At 44.9% G+C, this 20,437-nt stretch overlaps 1 protein-coding gene across 25 annotated transcripts in view; it reads right to left on the reverse strand.

Moving 5' to 3' along the window:
- The window catches only part of KALRN (kalirin RhoGEF kinase), a 657,335-nt gene that overhangs the window by 291,070 nt on the left and 345,828 nt on the right, over nucleotides 1–20,437 (reverse strand). For 21 of the 25 annotated variants that reach the window (XM_072811621.1, XM_072811628.1, XM_072811618.1 and 18 more), the window contains 3 exons: nucleotides 18,514–18,722; nucleotides 15,109–15,283; nucleotides 897–1,092 (listed from right to left, as the gene is read on the reverse strand). In XM_072811621.1, coding sequence (XP_072667722.1) covers nucleotides 897–1,092; nucleotides 15,109–15,283; nucleotides 18,514–18,722 — 580 coding nt within the window. The remainder of the gene's footprint in view (nucleotides 1–896; nucleotides 1,093–15,108; nucleotides 15,284–18,513; nucleotides 18,723–20,437) is intronic. The other 4 variants (XM_072811625.1, XM_072811623.1, XM_072811640.1 and 1 more) reach the window with 1 other exon arrangement.

Genomic DNA, 20,437 nt, shown 5'->3' on the forward strand with positions numbered 1-20,437 from the left:
TTAAAAAAAATCCTTCATGGTCAACAGGGACATAGACTGTTTTAAAGAGTTGATGATGGCCTGGACCCCCGTTTGCCTCTTCCTAGAGGATGAGGAGCCTGAGCCAAGGAGGACCTGCCCGGCAGGGCAACGGGTGGGTCTGGGTGTAGAGACTGGATCCCAGCACTCTACTGGCGTGTGCCCACACAAGGGATTTCCTGTCTAGTGGACTAGTTGGACCCTGGGATTGCTATGGCTCTCCCCAGTTCTAACACCAAAGACCATTTTGGAGAGCGGTGGGTCTAACAGGAAGGGGTCATGCCTTTGCTGGGTAGATACTGAATACACCTTGAACGTGAGAAGAAGTGAGATCTGGATACTCAGCCATGGTTTCTTGAGAAGTCATAAAATTATATGACCTTGCCATAAACTTCTATCTGCACTTCAAACCCTCATACACAGACAAGTGATTAAAAAACCGGGACTCTCAGAGCCCGAGACCAGAGACCCCTGGGGGTGGAGGGCAGGAGAGGGGACGTGGGGGGTGAACAGCCAACATCTACACATTGGAGTACAATTCACTGGCTGGCTGGCTGCTTTTGGAGCCCACCTGGTGTAGTTCCGCAGGCCTGTGGTTTTTGTGAATCTGTGCCATTGTCCGTGATTTGCTTTTCCCATTCCCTGCACAGGCCCCGGAGACCCCGGCCCTATCCTCCTCTTTACCAGAGCCTAACTGGACAATTTCAGACAAGTGATTTCAGCTTTCCTGCATCCGTTTTCTTTTCTCTAAAATGGCAAAAAACCTCCATTCCTGTATCTGTGGGAATAAAATGAATGAGCGGAGTGGAAGGACGGGCGGGGTCAGGCTGTTCCTGTTTCCACGGGCTCCCCGCCTGCCGGGAGGAGAGGTCACCCACCTGACGCCTGGACCTCCATGATGTACTGGTGCAGGTCCTGGCCCTGCTGGATGACCTCGAAGGTCATGTTGTTCATGGCTAGCTTCCGCTCCGTGTGGCGCTGCAGCCGCTGCTCAGCCAGCGTCAGATCCTCCGTGTTGAAGTCATTCATCTGCCGGAGCAGGTCCTCGTTCCAGGCATCTAGCTCCGCCGTCACCTGGAAGGGGACGATGGTCAGCTCACCCACTCCAAGCCCTATAACGAACCCCATCCTTGCATCCGTCTCTGCTCTGCGGCCGTCGCAGCCCTAAACTACAGGTGTGCACCCGCGCCACACACCCACACGTGCACACCTGCTGCAGTATCCTCCAGGTGTTTCTATGTCTGCAGCCGCAAATGTTGCGTAAGTTACAGTTTATAAAGCTTTTGCATATTCCATCCTGTTCCACTCCCACCATGACCCGGAGAGGAAGGTCGGGTGGAGATCTCCGGGTGCATCTTACCGACAAGGAAGCTGGTGTCCACTCAGACAGATGCCACCTGCCCGGAGTTCACCCTGCTGCTGAGGGGTGCACACCTGCGGACACAGCTCAGTGCTGCTTCTGACTGCAGAGGTTTTGTCCACCACACCCCAAGCAGGACTCTAAAAATGTCATCACTGGAGAGAGTGGTCGCCGAGGCTCCTCACTCTTTCCAAGCCACAGAAACGGAGGGCTACAGAAACCTGTCACTGGCCCGAGGTGACACACTCAGAGCTGGTGCACATCAAGCCCCGGGGCCCGGCCGTGGTTCCCTTGTTCTACTGCAGGGGACTCTCTCCCTGCAAAGGCTGATACCTGGACGTGGTGACTAACGGTGTAAATGGAGAGCAGACCTGTAGAAATCCCAAGCAGATTGCATACCATCAAAACGTGGAATTCTAATGAAGACTGAAGCCTGTAATGAATGGAAACTCTGCCCTCATAGGAACCTGCCTACTGGTTATGGCTCTACACCTTCCCTGGTTGTACCTCAAACATGTGACCGCACGGAGGGACTGAATCCCATGCTTCCTTTGCAACCGCACCATTCCCAGGCAGGAACTCGGCAGGACTGAATGAGCAACTGCACCTGAGCAGAGAACCCTTCTGACGGTTTTCAGGTCCACTGTCCCATGCTCACACCTGCCTGGTAGCCCTGCGAAGGCCATGGCACAGGGACTGTCACCTTTTCTGAAAAGAGGAAATGAAAGCCTCACCCTGCATCAGTTGCAATATGGCCCAGGCAGCCTAGGCCCAAATCCCAGAGCCCTTGTTCAGGGATTTCCATTATGCTGCATCTCCCCCATAACTGCTGACATGTGGCATAACCTCCCCTGCTGACAACCACTGGCATTCTGGGAACATCAGGGGATGGGGTGGAGGTTGCAGAGAAAGCCAGCTCGAGGCAGCTGGGAGATGGCACACTTACATCCTGGGCTGGGGCCATGCAGACTAGGATGGGAGAGGCAAGCGGCCTGGCATAAGAGGCCACCATCTGGGGCACAGGACTCCATTTTTTGTCTAACAGTAAGACTTTTCTTCATGCAGAGGGTAGTTGCTTGTCTTGAAAGCAGAGATAGGGGAATTGTAAAAATACCACCTTTATTGTCCTAGACTCCGACCTCATTTCCCCGCATCATCTCAGGTCAACTAAGGGATCCGCTGAGCTCAGCAGGAAAACCTAGTATCTACTTGTCCTGGGGATCTGGGAACCAGCAGGTTGACAGGCAAAACAGGATTCTGTCGTATCCCTTCTTTGAAAAGTACTTCATTCTCTAACTAGAGAAAAGAGTTAAACTGAGAAGAGTAAGAGAGATAATTGATTTATAATATAGGATGAATGGGCCTATAAATAAATGTTTTCCTTCCTGTATTTAAAAAGGTTGAAGTATAATTTACATACAATAAAATGCACATATTTAATTAAGCATTCAGTTTTGATCCATTTTGTCCACCCATGTGGCCATTACCAAAACCAAAATATGAACCTTTCCATCACCATAGGGAGTGTGCTTGTGCCCTGCCCAACCTTACCCTCTGACATGCCTCAGGTACCACCTTTTGATTTCTACCATTGCAGACGTAGTTTTGCCTATTCTTGGATTTCGTACTAATGAAGTCATACAGTATGTACTCTCTTAGGTCTGGCCCCTTTATTCAACATGCTCTATTTAAGATTCACTCACGTTGTCATGTGTTTGAGTAGTTCATTCCTTGCTACTGCTGCGTAGTATTCCGTTGTGTAGATGTGCCACAATTTGCTTATTCATTTTCTGGCTGGATGACCATTTGGGTAGTTTCCAGTGTTTGGCTATTATGAGTATGGCTGATGTGAAAGTTCTTATACAAGTCTTTCTCTGGCTACAGGTTTTCATTTCTCTTGAGAGTTCCCTAGGAGTGTGATCATAGTCATACGGTAGGTGTGTGGTAGCCATTCCCAACAGCAATTTTACATTCCACTGGGAATGTATGAAAGTTCTAGTTGCTCTATATCCTCACCATCATTTGGTATTACCAGTCTCTTTAGTCATTCTCGTGGGCACGACGGATATCTCACTATGGTTTTACGCTACTAATCATGGTTAGCACATTTTCACATGCTTATTGGCCATTTGTGTCTACTTTTGTAAAGTGTATTTTCCAGTTTTCTAAAATGAGGTTAATTATCGCTTGCTCTTAGATTTGTAAGAGTTCTTAATATATGCTGGATAAATCCTTTATCAGATAATGTACTGACAACAAATAATATATTTTTTTGGCCTACGTCCTAGCCTGTAAACTAAGAAAAATCAGAATAAAACTAAGACAACAACAGGCATGAAAGGAAGAGCCTGTCTTTTCTTTCAATTTTAGTTTTTGTTTGGTTTCCATGAAACTGAGTCTATGCAAGGTCTAATTGCTGCAGGAAAATCCTGCAGGGGTCCGAAAGCAGGAGTCTGTGGGATGGATAGTATTGAGAGTCCTGGTGAGGAGGGGCAGAGCGAAGTTTAGGTGCTTCAGTTGGGAGAGTGAGCCTCAGGGATTTGGTACCTTGGGAATCTGAATCTATCAACATGAAATACATCCAGCATTCTGAATCTGGTGTTTCTATATTCTTTCCTCTCCCCTTTCCTACCCTCTTCTCCCCTTACTACCTTGACATCATTAGGCAAAGGACCCATGTCTGTTAGGAAGCCCAAAGAATGAGACTTTTGAGGGGCTTCTCAACAGATCAGCTGACTCAGCCAGGCTGTCTTCCTGATGTCTACTCTCTTTTCTCTCTTTTTGCCTTGCTCTTCCTATTACCCCCAGCAGTGATGCCCAGATCCTTGAAATAGTCTGATCTGTTTATTTCTAATATTTACTGGAGTTTATTTTCTTTCCTATTTTCTGTGTCATCAAAAAATGTTCTTTCATTGCCCTCCTCCTCCCTACCTTCTTTCTGGGGTACCAGGCTGGCACATAGCAGCGGCACTTTTTTTTTCTTTTTTTCTTTAATAAGAACCTTGGTTTTCAAACCTGAAGCTTACCAGCTGTTAATGAACAAGCCTAACTTTCCAGCCCCGTCTCATGGGGGCTGTCAGTCAGCAGGTTACTCGCTGCTGATCTTTGTCCAGCCTCCTTCCCTGATCTGATAGCCCTGAAACACCCATGTTTCCTCTCCCAGTCTGTCAGATCCTCATCACCCTTCAAAATCAACCCTCTGACGTGACGAGCTTCATGACCCCCATCACCCCCAGACTCAGAAATTTTTCTCTGGCTTATTTCATAATATTGGACATAGACTTGTTTGCTAATACAGAGACCGTGAAAAGGAAATCCTGCACTGGGGAATTAATTTGGCTATTTCACTCCATTTGGAAAAGAAACCTGAAAGAATTTGTTCAGGGCAAAAAGTAGGGCCTGCACCAGATGAATGAAGGAGAGAACCCAAGTTGCCCACAGGGTATTCAACTTTCAATCACTCTATTTTGCTTTCTCCTTCCACTCAATTAGGTCCATCTCAGCTCCAGCCCACTCAGTTCCCCTCTTGGCTCCAGTGGCTCCTATCTCCCTTGCTTTCCTGAATTAATTGGAGTGCTAGGATACAATGACCTCTTTGAGAGATACATTGGCAATATTTCTATGCTAACAATTGTCTACTCTAGAGCCATAGCCATAAGGGAAATCAGAGAAGGAGTGAAACAGAAAGAAAGGATAAGAGGCAATGGGAAGTGGGAAGGCTCACTTCAAAATGAAGCCCCAGACTTTCCTGCCAGATGAGATTCACTGAATCCAGCATCCTCCTGGCACACACTGACCCGAGAGATTTGGCTTAGCAGTTGCCTTGGGCTCTATTCTCATGGTGACTTCTTCACTGGCTCCTCCCACTTGCTGAGAGTCTTCCCCCCTCTCCTCCCAATGTTTTATTTTGTACTTGTCCAAATCAAAACTCACCTGTCACTTCTCTTCCCTTTTCCCATGGTCTATTCCCATCTATTTAGTTCTTTACTATCACCTGTGAAGTTGGAAATCTCACTCCACAGTCCTTTTCTCCAAATCATTTGAAGATGATGGTAATCATGATGAAGATGATGGTCAGGGGTTGAAGAAGGCATTTGCCTTGTACAGGCATACTTCATTTTATTGAGCTTTGCTTTATTGTGCCTCCCAGATGTTTTTTTTGTTTGTTTGTTTTTGTTTTTGTTTTTACAAATTGAGAATTTGTGGCAACCCCGTGTTGAGCAAGGCTGTTGGCACCCATTTTCTCCACAGCATTTGCTCATTCCAGGTCTGTGTCACACTTTGGGAATTCTCATAACATTATAAATTTTTTCATTATTGTTATATTTGTTGTGGTGATCTATGATCAGTGATCTTTGATGTTACTATGGTGATTGTTTTAGAGCACCATGAACTGCACCCATGCAAGATGGCAAACTTAATATGCATGTTCTGACTGCTTCGCCAACCAGCCACTGGCCCATCTCACCCCCTTTCCTTGGGCTTCCCTATTCCCTGAGACACAACAACGTTGAAATGAGGCCAATTACTAACCCTACAATGACCTCTAAGTGTCCAAGTAAAAGGAAGAGTCTGTACACCTCTCACTTTAAATCTAAAGCTAGAAATGATTAGCTTTGTGAGGCATGTTGAAAACTGAGACAGGCCAAAAGCTAGGTCTCTGGTACCGAACAGCCAAGTTGTGAATGCAACAGAAGAGTTCTTGAAGGAAATTAAAAGTGCTACTCCAGTGAATATTCAAATGATAAGAAAACAAAACAGACTTATTGCTGATATGGAGAAAGTCTGAGTGGTCTGGACAGAAGGTCAAACCAGCTACAATATTCCCTTATGGCAAAGCCTAATCCAGAGCAAGGCCTGAACTCTTCTATTCTAAGAAGGCTGAGGAGAGGTAAGGAGGCTGCAGAAGGAAAGTTAGAAGCCAGAAGAGGTTGGTTTATGAGGTTTAAGGAAGGAAGACATCTCTGTAACATGAAAGTGCAAGGGGAAGCAGCAGATGCTGACGTAGAAGCTGTAGCAAGTTGTCCAGAAGATCTAGCTCAGATAATTCAAGAAGGTGGCTACACTAAACAACTGATTTTCAATACAGATAAAAGGGCCTTCTATTGAAAGAAGATGGCATCTAGGATTTTCGCAGCTAAAGAGAAGTCAATGTCTGGCTTCAAAGCCTCAAAGGATAGGCTGACTCTCTTGTTAGGGGCTAATGCAGATGGTGACCTGGAGCTGAAGCCAGTGCTCACTGACTGTTCCGAAAATCCCAGGGCCCTTAAGAATTACGTTAAATCACTCTGCCTGTGCTCCATAAACGAAAAATAAAGCCTGGGTGACAGCACATCTGTTTACAACATGGTTTACAAAATATTCTAAGCCCCCTGTCGAGACCTACTGTTCAGAAAAAAATATTTCTTTTAATATACCACTGCTCACTGACAACGCATCTAGTCATCCAAGAGCTCTGATGGAGACATATGTTGAGATTAATGTTGTTTTCATGTCTACTAACACAACATCCATTCTGCAGCCCATAGATCAAGAAGTACTTTCAACTTTGAAGTCTTATTATTTAACAAATACATTTTGTAGGGCTGTAGCTGCCACAGATAGTGATTCCTCTGATGGATCTGGACAAAATATATCAAGAACTTTCTGGAAAGGATTCACCGCTCTAGGTGCCATTAATAACATTCATGATTCAGGGGAAGAGGTCAAAATAACAGCATTACTAGGAGTTTGGATGAAAGCTGATTCCAACTCTCATGGATGACTTTGAGGGTTCAAGACTCCAGGGGAGGAAGTAAGTGAAGATGTTGGGAAAACAGCAAGAGAACTAGAATTAGAAGTGGAGTCTGAAGATGTAACTAGATTGCTGCAATCACATGATAAAACTTGAATGGATGAAGAGATGCTTCTTATGGATGAGGACAGAAGGTGGCTTCTTGAGATAGAGACTACTCCTAGGGGTGATGCTGTGAACACTGTTGAAATGACAACAAAGCATTTAGTGTATGACATAAACTGACATGATAAAGCAGTGGCAGGGCTTGAGAGGACTGACTCCAACTTTGAAAGAGGTTCCACTGTGGGTAAAATGCTTTCAAGCAGCATTGCATACTGCAGAGAAATCATTTGTATACACACTGTGTATATTAAGGTCCAATCCTATTCCAACTAATCATGGGAAGGAAGGATCCAAGGCATTTCACTGTGGCGAGATGGTCTGAAATACATGGGCTGTCAATTGCAAAATGAGCATCTTTCTGTTTTATGATATCATTATTTTTATTAAGATGAGAAAAGTGAAAGCTAAATATTCTCCATTGACCTACAAGTGCTGGATGATAGGGAAAGACATATTGTAGCTAAAGAGACAGTCTTGTTGAACGGGAAGAGCTATTTTACCTATAATGGGTTTGTACACTGATACAGGTTATCAGCGTGAAACTAAAATTCATCAAATTATCAGAGTCATTTATTCTCCTTGTCTAGTCTAGTATTTTCTTTCCTGAGAGTTCCTTTTGTTTATAAAATCAATTTATAAAATGTTGAGATTAGTGAATTCTAGTATAGGCTATTTTAAAGGTGTATCATAGCAATTCCTTCTGCTTTAGAAATATCTTGTCTAAGAGTTAAAACATTTATTTATGTAGCTATATAAAGACCTTTGGCGATATTGCAAGAACTTTTGAGAAAAGCAGAAGGATTTGGCAATAAATTAATCTACTCAACTGTTTCTAATTTTTGGCAAAATAATGTAAGAGCATATTTCAACATGCTGTAATTGATGAGTTCTAATGTTCAGTTACCTAATTTCTATTCCAGTAGATAATCTGTATAATTGAATAATTTTTATGAACAATTTCATGTTCTTTTCTTCATTAACATCATGATAAAACAGAAATGACAAATACCCACCATTTGCTTCAACGTGGATGGAACTGGAGGGTATTATGCTGAGTGAAGTAAGTCAGTCGGAGAAGGACAAACATTATATGTTCTCATTCATTTGGGGAATATAAAAAATAGTGAAAGGGAATAGAAGGGAAGGGAGAAGAAATGGGTAGGAAATATCAGAAAGGGAGACAGAACATAAAGACTCCTAACTCTGGGAAACGAACTAACGAACTAGGGGTGGTGAAGGGGAGGAGGGCGGGGGGTGGGGGTGAATGGGTGATGGGCACTGAGGGGGGCACTTGACGGGATGAGCACTGGGTGTTATTCTGTATGTTGGCAAATTGAACACCAATAAAAAATAAATTTATTATTAAAAAAAATTAAAAAATAAAATAAAAAAACAGAAATATTTGATATAATCTTGAAGGGGTCTTGATTGGATCCTCAGTGGTTCTTCTGTCCATATCTCGGCCTCTTAATGAGTTTGAGACCTGTGGGAATCTATTATGTTTTCAAAAGATCTCCCCTTTGTTGAAGAGCTCCTGCAATATATATTGTCCCCTCATTCTAGTACATATCAGTACTTGAGTGTCAGTGTTTTTCCCCCTCTGTAAGCTAAATACCTAGTCCTGGAGCTTCCTTCTACTGAACCCCTGGCATCCTCACCAGAAATAAGAAGCATACAGCATTTGTACCTTGATAATATAACTTGAGTTTAGGTTCACAGCACCAGACACACCCCATTACAGAGTATTCTGAAAGTTCCCATCAGAGATCTTTGATAATTACCCAAAACAGGTGACTTGCCAGAATGGGAAAGCTGTGTGAATAACCACTTTTGTTTTGTTTTGTTTTTCAAGAAGGAAGATGGTAGCAGAACCACTGCCGCCAACCCCCCAACATGATCCTGAAATCAATTTGGCAAAAGTCTGGAAGAGACAATCAAATTAATATTTTGTGTAGACTTTGGCTTGCTTTGTAGGATTCATTCTGCATTTCCTTCTCAAAGGAACTAGGGCATATTTAGAGAATGCTACAGTGATCCCTAGGAGCAATCCACAAAGAGTAATCCCAAATAGATCTCATTTTCTTTCTTGTTACAGTTTCTATGTTGGTGGATTTGAGGCGTGTTGCAAACGTGGAGCACAGCATCGCTTTGCAGAGTCTGACGCTGTATCTATAGAAGAAGAAGTTATGAAAGTGGACTAGATGACGTGGTCCTTAGATGATCCCCAGGCAGTACGATGACTGTGCAGGCTGATGGCCCTGCGTCACCAGAGGAAAACTTCCAGTAAAGCATCACAGGGCCCTGCCTGGTCTGGCCAATATTTCAAATAGCTACAATATTGAAGCAATAATAAATTTACCTTAATAGGCTACAGAACTGGGCCAAGAAGAAAAAAAGTACAGTTTGAGAGGGAAAATGCACAAAAGCTTCTATTTAAGTTTTTTTTTTGTTTTTTTTTTTTTTAAAGTCAGTATATTGGAAGGACTTTGAACAAACAACCAGCAGGTTTTAAGGGAGCACAAGCCTAGACAAGGCAGGTGATAATGTCACTGAAAAGGCTCCTATCTCCTGGCTCCTCCGAGAGAGTGCCAGCACCTTGAACACACTGCACCCAGGTGTGTGTAGGAAGGCCTGGCTAACTTGCCTTCAGCGGGCGGCAAGCAGGAGAACGAGGTGTCTGGAGACTATGTCATATCCAGAAAGCCATGGATAAATTTGGGACATGGGCCACAGAGAAGGGCTGATGACAAAGAGAAATAGTCATCAAATTTTTAGAGTCAAAAGGATTGTAGGAATAACTATGTAATCTCAACATTTTCCAGATAAAGGGGAAAAAAAGCCTATAATGATCACTTTTAAATATTTTGAAGGCTGCCAAATTAAAAAGGGAGCAGATTTTTCTGTTTTTCCACAGAAGGGCAAAAGGGGAGAAGATTCTGGTTCGACACACTGATAAAATCCCGAGCTCCTTTTTCTGCCCCCATTCTCCCAAACCCCCACTTTCCAAACTTTGGAGATACCCCAGCAGAGACTAGATAGCATCCCCAGAATATGCCAAATCCTGGCTACCTGTCTTCCAGTAAAAGCTCATCAAGGAACTTTCCATGGGCAGCCTGATTAACTTCTCCTGCCTCAGTGTTCTCACCCCGCCACGAGTCTCTCTCTGTGTCACCGAATTATCACATTGTATGATGATTCTGTTCCTCTGTTTCTCCCTAGCTCGTCCCTGAAGGGCAAGGACTGTTTGTATCCTCAATGCCAACATAGTTTTTGACTCATATTAGGTGCTCACTAAATGTTTACTGAGTTGGATTTCTCTCCGGTCAAAGGCAATGTCTTTCAAATACAAGACACCGGATGCCTCTGCCTAAAGGTTTGAGATCACCGGTAAATTGTAATCAACTGTCTCTTCTCAAGGAAGAACTTTCCTCCTCAAAGGCTATTTTTTCCCCCAGCCTCCACCTAGCCACAACTTGCCCTAATGCAAACCCCACAGATTTACAGCTGGCTGTTCCATTCCTTACTCAAGTTAATTACAGATTAATTTTCAGGTACATTGAACAAAACTTTGATTGTGGTTGTAGAGTCGGAGCTTCTAAGAAAGATCCTAGAGATTTTAAGAAAGATCATAACTGTGGCCCATTCTTCATAAAGTCTCCTATTTAGAGTATCTTTCTTTGTGTCATTTCTAGTACCATACACTGTGATTATGCCCACCCCAGGGGATGCCTCAGATTATCCATGGAAAACACAAAAATTCTCACTGCATAAGTATGCATATGTATGTGCATATATGTTATATGCACACATATTTGATTAAATGACTAAAAAAGATGCAAAGTTTCCCTAGACTTCACCAACAGACTGATACCAGAATCTCGCTGTAACCCCTGGCTGGTGGTGAGGTGAGAGAGGGCTCCTCCAGGAGAGCAGGAGTGCACAGAGGAGCTGATGTGGCTCATTTGTTCGGGTGCTCTCAGCATATTTCAAATTAGTGCTCTTTTCATGCACTCAGTGAAAAAGGCTTATCTATTATCTACTTTTAACTAATCTTCACAGAAAGACACATGGCTTATCAAGTTTCTTGCAAAGAAACTGCAGTTTGAGGATAATGATTTGCATGAAAGCACAAGAGAACTTTGAACTCTCTGACAGCCGCCTTGTGGGGTAAAGAAACAATGATAATCTAATCAGATCTGTCAAGAAGCCAGGCCAAAAAAATAATTAAGAATGATCAAGGAGGCAATCTGAAATATGAAAACACAACTTCTGATGAAAAAGCTAAATTTCACCCTAAGGGCACCCTGAGTTCTGAGAGTATTAGCCAATGATAGTAGAACATGTGTACCATTTAGAAACTAATATATGCAAAGATAGGGAGTTGCAAGTTCAAGAATATTTTATTAAGAGAGCGCACGATCAAAAGAGTTTAGAGCCTTCTGGCCTGTTCTTGCTTCTAAAAACATTTTTTAAAAAATTTCTCTCTGATCATTTTAGTCAATTGTAGAAAACTCTGAAATGCATGGAAGCTTCAAACCCATGAAAATATCACCCATATTCTTCACCACCACAACATAAACATTATTCACATTTGGTGAAATGTCTCTGCTATCATCAACATTTCATATAAAATGTCTTTCACAAAGGGAAGCTGAACCTACAGGAAAAACTTTACGGAACACCACGTTCCACCATGGGCCGCCGTGTCTAGCCTCCCTGGAGGAATGTCTAGCTCCCATGGCAGGAATGCAGCTGTGGTCCTGGCTTCTGAGCATTTGCCTACTACATTTGGGATAAGTTTCACTCTTGGTGGGGGTGTCCTATGACCTCTCCCCAGGCTCTACCGTGGGCGCCATACACACCATTCTTATTGAGGAAAAGGAGATTGGCTCAGCAACTCCTGTACTATCATAATTTTTAAATTAATTAGCTCATCTCAGCCATTGGTGACATGGTTAAGGAGTCATGCTCAGATTCCCAGATGTCAGGGGTGCAGGACTGCTCTGGTTTTCAGTAATCCCCAGGAATTCCGAGTATGTCCATCAGATGCCTTCCTCGAGGGCAGGGCACCATAGCTGAGGGTCCTGCAGTGACAGCCCCTGCCCTGGCTAATGTCAGCTCTGACATGTCCTTCACTACAGAAGCCGCCCTCGGTTTCACATTCGGACTCTTCTCTAGATGTTTGCTCATCATCTCCCCACAGGGAAACGCTAGCTGGTATTTGAAATAATCTCCTCACACTCAAAAATAACTTCTGACAATCTGAGTTGAAGCAGAACTTTTCCATAGGTTTGGCAGCATTTCCATTTTGATCTGAGATGAAATGCAGCATTTCCCAAGCTTTGGGCCATACCCTACATGGGGAACAAGACCCTGTCTAAAACCTGGATGTCACTGCCTAACCCAGATGCTGTTGAACCAAATCACTATTTGCATCTCCGTCATTTTACTAGACCGTCATACGATGTCCCCACTTTTGCTCTACTACATACCAACTATCCTAGTTGTTGTGTAGTATGGAGGCTGGGGAGGAGAGTAAATTTTTATACAATACAAAGGCTGAAGAATTCAAATTCTATAATTGAAATAACAAGCTCCTCTGGCACACCATTTAAACAGGATCCAGCTTTAAAGTATTTGATTTATAGTTTTTTTTTTTTTAAGCATAATTTTGGCATACACTCTGGATTATTTTTCAGGAGTGGAAATGGATTTTCCCAGAATCCCTGTAGGTAAGCACACCCTAGTGATGGCCCTCACCCCCTCCAGCTAACACCAGGGGTGCAGTTCACGGCGCAGTGAAGCTATCTGACACATTCTGCAACGAAACCAGCAACCCAAACTTCAAAACCATGCCATCTAATGAAATAAAACTCAAACATCCAAACTCTCAGATTGTTTCCTTCCTCTTACGCAGTTTTCGATGTGGATCTGGAATCATAGGAGAGTACGTAAAAGACTACAACAGCAGAATCACCACCCTTTCTGACATAATTTCTCAATGGATAAATTCACCTTTGGTAGGTCCAGGGGAGTTGAGGGGTGGTGAGAGTGCCTGGGGCCTGCACCATATGTAATTCTGTTTATTTCGGTGAGGCTCACCCACAGTTACCAAAGATTGACAACTCCTACCCCCTCTTACCTTTCTTTGGTACCTTTGTCATCCCAGCTTTTTAAAGTTCACCATATTCACTCTGCTGCCTATCAAAATCTCTAATTTTCCACTAGTATCTTCATTGTTCTTGCAACATATTTTTTTAAGTATACATTTATTTTCTTAAAGTGTATTCATTTTAAGTACTCTCTATGCCCAACAAGGGGCTTGAACTCACGACCCCGAGATCAAGATTCACATGCACCTCCAACTGAGCCAGCCAGGCGCCCCACAACTTATGTTTTAATACTACTGGCCACCTGAAATCCTTTTGAGTGTAGATTCAAAATGAATTAAGTAAAAAGGACACATTAATTCATCCAAAGTCATAGAATAAGTTGGAAGGATAATTGAGATCTAGATTTAAAGACTTACCCTTTCCTTTTTAGAAACTGTCCAGAATGCCCCCCTTTTAAAGAGATAGTCTTAAGCAAGAAACTGCAGTGGCTTCCAGGGAGGCAAAGGTAGAGGTGTGGTTTTAAGAAGAGAAAGATCGTAAGACAGTAAGAGATGGGAAGGATTGCTTTAGGACTGTTTTTCTTGTATATTTCTGATTCTCAATATAAACATTGTTGGTCACAGAATTGAAGAAAAGAGTATCTTGCCAGGACAGTTCTCTAGTCCCGCCTGGGACTGGGATTAGGATATCAGAATTTCAACATAAAAAAAAAAAAAAAAAGCAATTTCCTTCCAAACCAGTTTCATGAAGTTTCCACAGATATTGTTAGGAAGATCATTCCCAGACACCCAGAAGCCCCAACTGTGAGGAGCTGGTTGGAATGCAAAAAAAAAAAAAAAATGTTAAAAAAAATGATGGGTGGAGAGTGCTTTCCCTCATACCACACCAGCAGGGAGCAAAGAGAAGATAGTACCACTTTCCTTTAACCCTTTCCCATCCCTGAAAAGGACAAAGTGCCTTTGGGTGTTGGATACTCTTCACACCCCAGGAACCCTACCGGCCTGGCTTCAGTTACTGTTTCAAAGTAAGAAATAATAAAAGGTGGATATTATGTGGAGCACACATTATTAATAGGCATCACAAAGGGGATATAAATATACCAGAACATGATTCCAACCTTTCCAGAAGGAACTGGGAAATCTATGAGATGAACCAAGATGGTGTCAACACAGCCTTACTTTCTTAGCGAGCACAAAGCAAACTGAAGAAAAGGCCTTTCTCCCCGTGGCTCCTGACTTCCTGACTGCTCTGTGGCTTCATCTGGCCCCTGACCTAGAGTCATCAGCCGAGAAGGCCTCCAAATTTTAACACCTACCTACTCCTGAAGCTAAAGGATCCAATCACTAACTCAAATGGCCAACGCCATGGTCTTTCAGGAAATAAAAGTACCAAGGGTCCAAATAATCCCCACAAAAACCTTCTCGGTGAAGTAGTTCCCAGACAGAAAAATGAAACAGAGAGGCTCTGCTTGGCAGAGCAGGTGAGAAGGACGGAGGCACAGAAAAAGGAGAGATGTGAATTGGGAATTCGGTGATTCTAGACATGTATCCTTAATACACAATCTCCCTGTTCACTTTTCCCTTACGGTACTGCCCGAGGCTCCCTTCCCAGCCCCTGAAACAGTGCCCTGGACCAGAAAGCAGGCCAGTATGCAGCGCCTCCAGAATTCTCCATGACTCCCTTCCCGCTCCTTTCCCAGTCCCCTCCCCCACCTCTACCTCAATGGTATACTGCTCGAAGATGCGCAGCTGCAGGAAGATGTCCAGCTTGATCTTCCGCTCGTGGAACAGCTCCTCCATCTGCACCTGGGCATCATCCAGCTGCTGCAGGACCGACTCGATGTGGCTGATGGAGCTGCTGTGGGGTGTCTTGTTGTTGGACACAGCCGAGTCCCTGTGGCAGAGTAAGGGGGGGCAAAGGGAGAGGCCTTGCCATGTTAAAAGTGATATAGGGGCAGGGGGCCTTCCTCATGTGTGTAAGGGGGGTGTGAATCACCACCTGGGTCATTGAAGACATTTATCAACGCCTACTATGACCCTGGGGCTATCTCTTTAGTAGGTGAACCAACAATACTCATGTCTTCTTTGAGGTTCACAGCGCTGTAGCTCCGAGGCTAGCTGCTCTCCCACTCCTCAGACAGAATCGTGAAGGGGATCGGACAAAAGAACGTACAGAAAGGGCTCTATGTAGCAGAACATATTAGGGAAAGGGACTGGTTCCACACACACATGTAGCCTACTATGCACAGCTTGAATACACACACGTGCGCATGCATGAGAGCAAACACACTGACCACAATGTGTAAGAGCAGACAAACTAAAGGCATATGAAAAAAAAATCACCCTTCCTAGTTTTACCTCACTGGATTGTTGTTAAATAAAAAGAGATCATGGCTACCAGAATTATTCACCCACTTTATAATGCTCTGCCAAAATCATGGGCTTGTGTCATTACACAGGCTCCAAGCGGTAGTTAGGAAAGCACGGGATCTAGAGGCTGCAAGCCTAGATTAAGTCCCCGCGCTGACACACGGGGGCTTGCGGCCTTGGGACATCATCTCCTGGAGCCCCAACTGCCTCCTGCAGAGTGGACTTAATAACCCTCGTGCTGCTCACTTTGTGCTTCGCTGTCAAGTAAGACCGTGCATGTGAATATGCCCTGGGACCAGAAACATGCTGCATGAATGGCTGTTAATCCTGAAAGGACATAAGGAGTGTCGAGTGCTGACTGGGACACAGGTCCAGCTGGGGAGAGTAGAGGGTAGGCGCGCAGGAAGCTGGGACAGCCGTGAGGTTGCTAAGAGGATGAGTTCTGATTTGGGCATTAAAAGAAAAGGATGAACCCAGCCAAGCAGGTGGGAGATGTGCACTTTCTGAGCAGGAGGGTCTACATGAGAGTGGCAGGGGGAGGTGACATGTCATAGAAGGGAACCCAAAGGAAACCTATTGAGCTACTCAGAGAAGTAAGGGGTGGGGAGGCCTCCAAAGGGATCATCATAACAGGACAATTACAGGTGTTTAGAAGTTTAGATTCTCTAGGGCCCTAAAGCTTGATATAAACGGGCACATTCATGATCTTGTGGCATTTGGTGTCTTATGCAATGTAAGAAGTCAGAAGACAGGGGGACAATCAGCAGCAGGCTTTCTGACCACCGGTCCTACTGGCCTGTGTGTGTCTCAGGAGCAGCAGTATCTGAGCTCACGCTGTTTCCGAAGGGGGCTGAAGGCCAGTGGTCAGGGGCCCGTCCTTCTGTCACTCTGAGAGCTTCCAATTCCACCCTCTACTCTGGCCTCTTGGGGGCACAAACCCCCAGCATCGCACAGATCCCCCAGTCGTGAACAGACTATGAGGCCTGTACTTGATCATCTGCTTATGCCTTTGCTGAGGACTCCGCGGTCGGAGGATATGCTCGTTCTTTCGGACCGTTCCTCTCCGTCTGTTTTCCATCTCGCAGCTTCCCGGAGGAAGAGAATGACTTCTGACCGTTTTGTCAGTATCACACTCACTAGGAGTCACAGAGATGTTGCAAAAGCCACCTGAGGTGCTTTGGTGATGAGCGCCAGAAGGGCCGCAGAGACCGAGGTCTGCGTGCTCGTGTGCGTGAGCCGGCCGCCCTTTCCCGCTGGGCCCCGTTCGCTTCCTTTCCTCTCACCTGTCTTGAGATCGGGGAGGGGAGCCCTGGCTAGAGGCAGGCCGGGGGCCGGGGGGCGGGGCACACAGCCAGGCTTCCCTTGGAGACCCCTGGAATTCGGCCTTAGAACAGGATCAGGCTGTCGCGGCCGCCGCCTCACGGGGTAGCCTTCAGGCCTTCGGCATCACGCAAGGCTGGTGGCGGGCGCAGGTGTCATCCCCGCAGACCCAGCCCACGCAGAATGGAACCCACCAAGCTTATAAACAGCAGTTGGACGGAAAACACAAAACCATTGCAAATTCTGGGGCTGACGGGGCTCCCGGAGCTGCCCCTTAGTCACGCAGAGGAGGCATCGGAGGCCCAGAGAGCGGACGGACTGCCTGCTATCTGGAACTTTCTGCGGGAGCCAAGAACAGGAGGGTCCCTAGGCAGGAAGACGGTCATGCTGAGCTGGGGACGTGGAGGGGAAAGAGGCTGTCTTGTTAGGAGGCGACAGGAGGACCCGCCACGTCTCCTGTGTCGTCTGCAATCGACATGGTTAATTTCCTGCGGTAACTATGGTAACCCTCCTAGCTTGTCTAATCGGACAAAGGTACGGGAGGGGTGACAACAACCCTGTCCGGTTGAGGTGATTCCCTCAGGCCCCAGAGCTGGCCCGGGACTTGCTGATGAGATCATTTCTGTCCCAGCACTCGGCGATTTCAGGTGGAACAAGTCCCTGCGGGCAGACACCATTAGTGCCACCGAGTCCTATTTATGCAGCACTTGGGCATGGGGGGTGGTGCTGTGGGCTTGCTCAAGGCCTCGTGACATTTTGTCTGAGGAGCCAGAGCCCTTGACAGGGACAGGAAACTGGATATTGATGCCAGCAGAAAGGAGGGGCAACGGTGTGGAGGATTCTAAATGAATATAAGGTTTTCGACAGGATTTTCCTTCGTAGTGGTGTCTGTTTAGGTTGATACAGAAGGAGTTGTATTTTCTGGGCAGCAAGGGATGGTGGAAAGGTCACATGTGGGTGATGGAGGGCAGAGTAGGACAACGAAACCCATTCTCTATATCCCCACGGGGCCAGAGCCAACCATTTTTGCCAACTGGGGCACCAGCGTCTAGGGTTCAGCCTGAGATCAGAAGCCAAATAACACTATGCCCCATGATGGTTATTTCTCCACGTAACCCAATATGCCATAATTCTGATTAAGGTGTTATTTATTTTGTGTTGAATGTTGCTAATTTCTATGTTTCTGGTACTTACTGATTGCTGAATAACATCACAAATAATAACTAGTTCTTTGAAACATCAGAGCTCTTCCATGTACTGTTTCATTCTAAACTCAAGTTGGGTATGACACAGGCATTTCTGTATCTGACAGATGGAGAAACTGAAGCTCACACAAGACCACAAAGCCGGCTGTGGCTGAGCCAAGACTGGGACATGACTTATCTCACATCTAGTCGAGGGCATTTCTCACTGGAAAGCACTGCCCATGCTGACCTGGCCTCGCTGGGCTCCCCCAGGGAGGGAGGCGCTGACCTGAGCTGCTGGATAAGGTCTTCGCCTTCCTTGATGACATTGAGCGTGGCATCCAGAGTGGCGGTCTGCTGCTGCTGGAACTGCTTGATCAGTTCCTGGACCGCATCCACTGAGTCCGCACAAACGTCCTCCAGCATCTCCTTCTGAAGGTCTTCCATCCATGTCCACAACTGTCGGGGAGAGAGCAGAGACCCCACTCAGGGCAGACAGGAGAGGTCAGGGCTGGGACAAGGGCAAGAAAGTCAGACAGGGGTCATCCAGCCTACCCTCAGCCAGTCAGTCCTTCTCATCAGCACACCTATATTTATACTCATGACTCATCTCTGCTACGTTGACTCCATTAATGTCTCTACTTTCAAAGGGAGAGAACTACCACTGGCTTAACTTCCCCGTGGTTCGGGGAAACTTGCAATCATAGAGCAGGGAGAGAGGTCTCCCATCTGTGAGGGACTAGAGGGAACACAGGACTGATGAGGGACATAGATTATTTCATCTTTCAGAAACGAGGGCTCTGCACACTCCAGGCCACTAGATGTTGATTCCTAGAAATGTTACCATGATTTTGGAAACATGTGAAAAAGAACGTGATGTTCAATACGGACCGAAGGAAGATTAATTTTAAAAATAGGTATGCTATGCTGAATTATGTTGTTCTTTTCAGGGTGCTAGGTGGGTTAGAAGGTTGGATGCTAAAAGTGTAGCTTATCTTAATTTCAATATAAGCGTGAGCCATTTCCCCATGGTACTCAAGACACGGAAATGCAGTCAGGGTGATATTACTGGTCAGGCAACTTTAAAAGAGATAAGTATAATGTTTTGAACAGAATAAGCACCGAAAATGAGGAGGAGCTAGACTGAATTACCGAAAACTCATGTAATGAAAGCTCTTCTTCATACTGAAACTAGATCTCCGGTGGCCTGCCACAGGGCTCTGCTTGTAACACTCCTGCTCATAAAATGATGGAGGGAAATGATGAGTTTGATGCTTGCTTAGAAATAAGGAATCTTCACCTGGCTGGCCAGAGAGATGAGCTCAGGGGTCTACCAGGAAAAACCAACCAACCAACCAACAGCTCAGTATGCACAGAAAAGTGATGGAATCAGATGTGGATTTTAGCCCTTATTCTTTTTCAGAACTCATGGTGTCTTTGAGTAAATCACTCCACCCTTGGCTCTCTATGACTTCCTGCGTAAAATAGGTTGAGGAAAGAAAGCATTAAATAAAATGGTTAATTGCCCTCCGGTTCTAACATTTCTGTAAGTCTTCCATGCTAAAAGCATGGACGATAACCACCTGAAGCATAGTATTTCATCTAGTTTGTTCTCAGTATGGCAAATAAATCAGGGTGTGGCCTTTGTAATTAGGGATAAGAAAAGAAACAATAAAGAGAGACAAAAATAGCCTTCAAATTTCAGACAAGTTATTCTTTGTTCTTTGGGTAGCAGAGGCTCCAGATGTGGCAGGAGAGGTTGAGTTAACGAGATTAACAAGCCCTAGGGCCAGCATGGAACGAGGTATGAACAATGTCCTTCTTGGACAGGTGAGAAACTCTGAGCCTCAGTTTTCTAATCTACAAAATGAATATAGGATCTGCTCTGCTCATCAAAGATTATGGAAATTAAATTACTTACTATTAATGCATTAAGTAAACATGCAGCATTATTAATAGGCCAATGGCATTGTGGGGATTGCTATAAGGAACACAGAATATTTTTATTCAGTGTCCCTGTCATTTGGCAGCTTATAATCTGGTTGTAATTCAGTTTATTTCCTTTACAAAAAACCTTTCTTTGGTTGTAAAAACACAAGTTTTCCAGACCACAGAAGCTGGGAAATATATTCCTACATGCATGAATATATTTATTTTAAATCAGTTTGAAATCA

The sequence above is a fragment of the Canis lupus genome, chromosome 35 (assembly GCF_048164855.1).
Source record: "Canis lupus baileyi chromosome 35, mCanLup2.hap1, whole genome shotgun sequence".
Lineage (NCBI taxonomy): Eukaryota > Metazoa > Chordata > Mammalia > Carnivora > Canidae > Canis > Canis lupus.